This window comes from Grammomys surdaster, unplaced genomic scaffold (assembly GCF_004785775.1).
Source record: "Grammomys surdaster isolate TR1022 unplaced genomic scaffold, NIH_TR_1.0 126176, whole genome shotgun sequence".
In the NCBI taxonomy this organism is placed as follows: domain Eukaryota; kingdom Metazoa; phylum Chordata; class Mammalia; order Rodentia; family Muridae; genus Grammomys; species Grammomys surdaster.
This window is the reverse complement of record NW_021620983.1, coordinates 2,225,735-2,229,448: the sequence shown is the minus strand read 5'-3', so window position 1 is coordinate 2,229,448 and position 3,714 is coordinate 2,225,735. Positions and strand designations below refer to the sequence as shown.

Here is a 3,714-nt window from a genome sequence, read left to right as displayed (position 1 = left end):
ATTGGTCTTTAACTTCCAAATGCTATGATTAGAGGCAAGCACCACCATAACTGGCTTAGAAACATATCTTTCCTGGAAGCAACTTATAAAGCTTGGATACAGTCTTTCCAAGGTTTAGACTTTCAGATGGAGTTTTACAAAATAAGCTGTAGCTGTTTTTTGAGGTGTTCCAAAGTATTTGAGTATACAAGTCTAGAATATTTATTGTACCTTAGCCTCTGAATATTCCTTAGATATGAAAACCATCTCTAGAAATCCATAAGAAGTAAGTACGATGTCTCATGTTTACCTGTCAATTTGAAGGCTGAGACCCAAGAGACAATGCTTATAAAGTCAGTCATTCCCTATGTTCTCCCTGTGTTTCTTCCTTGTTCTTTTAAAAAATACACGTGTCTTGTATCATTTCATAGTTTCAAGTAGACGGTGTTGTGTTGGCTCATGTAATCTACACGGTGGTGTGGAAGAACCTTGGAGAAAGTTACTGCATTTTACTTCCTAAGTGCTTCCAATCATCTGATAGACATCAAATAGGTTGCTGAGTAGTGACAGAACATTCCTGAGCATGGGTGTGCTTGACTCGTAAGGTTTGGATTTTGCTGTTGTGTCTTATGCCGAACACACTTAAAGAACACAATTTCAAGTCAGGAGGAGGTGGTGGTGGTGCACGCCTTTAACCCCAGCTCTTAGGAGGCAGAGGCAGGTGGATCTCTGAGTTTAAGGCCAGCCTGATTTACACAGTGAGTCCCAGGACATTCAGGGCTACAAAGAGAAACCCTGTCTTGGAAAGCCACAAGACAAAACAAAACAAAACAAAGCAAAGCAAAGCAAAGCAAAGCAAAGCAAAGCAAAGCAAAGCAAAGCAAAGCAAAGCAAAGCAAAGCAAAGCAAAACAGAAAACAGAAAACAGAAAACAGAAAACAGAAAACAGAAAACAGAAAACAGAAAACAGAAAACAGAAAACAGAAAACAGAAAACAGAACAGAACACAATTTGACCAGAAGGCTGAGACAGGAGTGTGAAGTTCACAATGGAGATGGGGTTGGTTCCCTGTGGTGCTAAGAGTGTGCTGTTGTTGACATTAGAGCTCCTGCAACTGAGACAGCTTTTTGACTTTTCCTGAAGCTTCCAAACCTTTATTTCTTTTTCCTCTAGGAGGAAACCATAACCAGCAGAATTCCTGAGCAGGTCTTTTATTATTGTTATGAATGAGAGCGAGCACTTGCAAACTAAACTTTACATTGGCAAAATTTATTCAGAGTCAAAGTCTTGGGTCCACCTCTCCCTCTGGGTTTTAACTCTGGACAACCCTCTTTGACCCTTTCTCCTGACTGCTCTGCTTTTTTTTTTTTTTTTTTGACTTTTCTTGACTTTATTTCAACTTGAAGTTCAGGCTGTTCAGCCATTCTATTGACTTGAACTAAAATATTGGACAAAATAGATTTTAAGTGGTTTTTAACTAAAAGGTAATGTGGACACATTGGAGTAGATGCCCATATAAACATATTAAGCTTAGGATTATATTCAAGTAGAGTTAAAAAAAAATTGTATTGTGTTTCTCTGATTAGAAACTTTAAAGAATAAAATTCACATTGTGAGTCATGGTGTAATTAGATTATATTTTATTAGACATTCTTTACAAATTTAAAATACTGCTATTTTTACATGCACAGAAGGAAATCGGTCTAGATAATTATATTTCAGAACTCATTAAAATGAACCACAAAATAGACACTTTTTTGTGTTAAATTCATCAACATACTTGATATGTATACCTAAAGTGCATTATGTTACAAAAAAACAGAATCAGCAGCACCAAGATACATTTACAAATAAATACATCAGTTGACAAAATAAATTATGGTAACAGTGATAGTAATAATTGGATTAGCCTTGGCAAAAAAAAAAGGGAAAAATATTCACATGACCCATGTGCAGTTTCCTGGGGAGACAGTTTGATCCCAATGCATTTACAATATGTACAGGCAATAAATATGTCTAATACTTTCCATATGTTTACTATTACAAAATCCTGTAACGTGTCCTTGGAAGATCTTCGATGAAAATTTCAATGCGTCCTGTGAAGACAAGGAAGGGGGAAAAAAAGAGATTAATTTCTCTTGCAGACAGGACAGCAGGCAATAAAGATGTGAAAGAGACAGGTGGGATCTCAGTGGGAAGAGATGGCGGGAACTCAAGCTGCACTTATGGAAAAGTACCACTCGGGAGTCCACCCATCTCAGGAACCTCAGCTATGGCGGGAGTTCTCCATCCAACTGAGAGATCAGTGTGGCACAGACAGATAAGAGGGCATGGATAGCCAACCATGGTCAGCCAGAAAAAGAAGAACCAGGCTGCCTGCCAGTGACATGTCAGGAAAGCACCGTGGTGGCAATGCTGGGGCCTCAGACATCAGTGTTCCTCACTTAGAAGTTTATTTCTTGGCATATCTGATGTGAGTGGTCCAAAGTTTGTTTATTCTGCTTGGGTGCTCGTTTAGCTGTGGACTGTGATGCTGGTGGGTCTGGGATGCTGGACACATATTAGAGGAGAAGTTGTTAAACAGAACATGCTGTGTTCATGTGACGAGGCCTGTCATGTTTTTAAGCTGTCTTTGCACACTCATTATGAGGCTGATACTGGACTTTAACTTCAGAGGCAAAAGCAAGGATTATTTGTCTCTCCTAGTTTGGTTTGAATGGATTTTTCAAGAGAAGCAACAAAACGTTCTCTTAAAAGAAAGTCTCTCACTGGATAGCCCAGGCCAGTCTCAAACCTGCAATCCTCCTGTCTCAGTAAAAAGTCTATTTTTAAATGACCAGACACCTAGGAATAAACTGAGCTACCGTTGCTCTGTCTGTGTGATTACTCAGAGGTAGTGCTGGGGTGGAGACTACAGTGATAGGGCCGGGACACTGAGAGCTTCCTGCTCTGTCTCTTCTCTTTGTAAAAAACTATTTCAGTGAAAACACAGTCATTTATAAGGAAACGCTTAGGAAAGTAGGAATCGACTGTGTCATTGAATTAACAGACGGATGTGTGGGTGGAGCCGCAGGCTGCAGACACATGTGGGTGTGGGAGTCAAAAAGTCTCGACCACTTTGGCGTGTCACATGCAACTTAAAGAAAAGTTGCTAACATATAGGGAGTCTCACGAAGCTGACTCTTCAATAGTTTTGATTGGGTTGGAATACTGAAAAAGCTCCTAACTGCAGAGAAAAGGAGACTTTAAGATGAATATTTGAGATGGATAGATGTTAGCAGTAAAGCAAAATAATAATAATTCACTAATTTGTGTATTGCATCTACTAAGACGTGTCTTTCTAAGTGGCACTTATTAGATTGAGTTTAAGATAACAAAAGTGGAAGTTAACAGCGTTTTTGAACAATTATCTTTCTCAAAAAGAAAGGAATTAATTTTTACCCTATCTAGGCTTTACTTGGCTCTTTCTGAATTTGCCTTTATTAAAGGTACATACTGGAAAAGCCAAGTAAAATGTATCAAGTGGCCAGCATGAAGGGAGGAGTGTGTGTGTGTGTATGTGTGTGGTGTGTATGTGTGTGGTGTGTGCAGTGTGTGTGTGGTGTGTGCAGTGTGTGTGTAGTGTGTGTTTGATGTGTGTATGCATGTGGTGTATGTGGTAAGTGTGTGATATATGTATGTATGTGTGTATGTGTGTGTGTGTATGTGTGTGGTAGGTGTGTGATGTATGTATGT

The 3,714-nt window shown here is 39.1% G+C and overlaps 1 protein-coding gene across 1 annotated transcript in view; it reads right to left on the bottom strand.

The window, feature by feature from the left end:
• Positions 1-1,604: 1,604 nt before the first annotated feature.
• The window catches only part of Pthlh (parathyroid hormone like hormone), an 11,187-nt gene continuing 9,077 nt past the window's right edge, over positions 1,605-3,714 (bottom strand). The window contains exon 4 of the mRNA XM_028757632.1: positions 1,605-2,075. Within this exon, the coding sequence (XP_028613465.1) occupies positions 2,066-2,075 (10 nt within the window). The 3' untranslated portion in view covers positions 1,605-2,065. The remainder of the gene's footprint in view (positions 2,076-3,714) is intronic.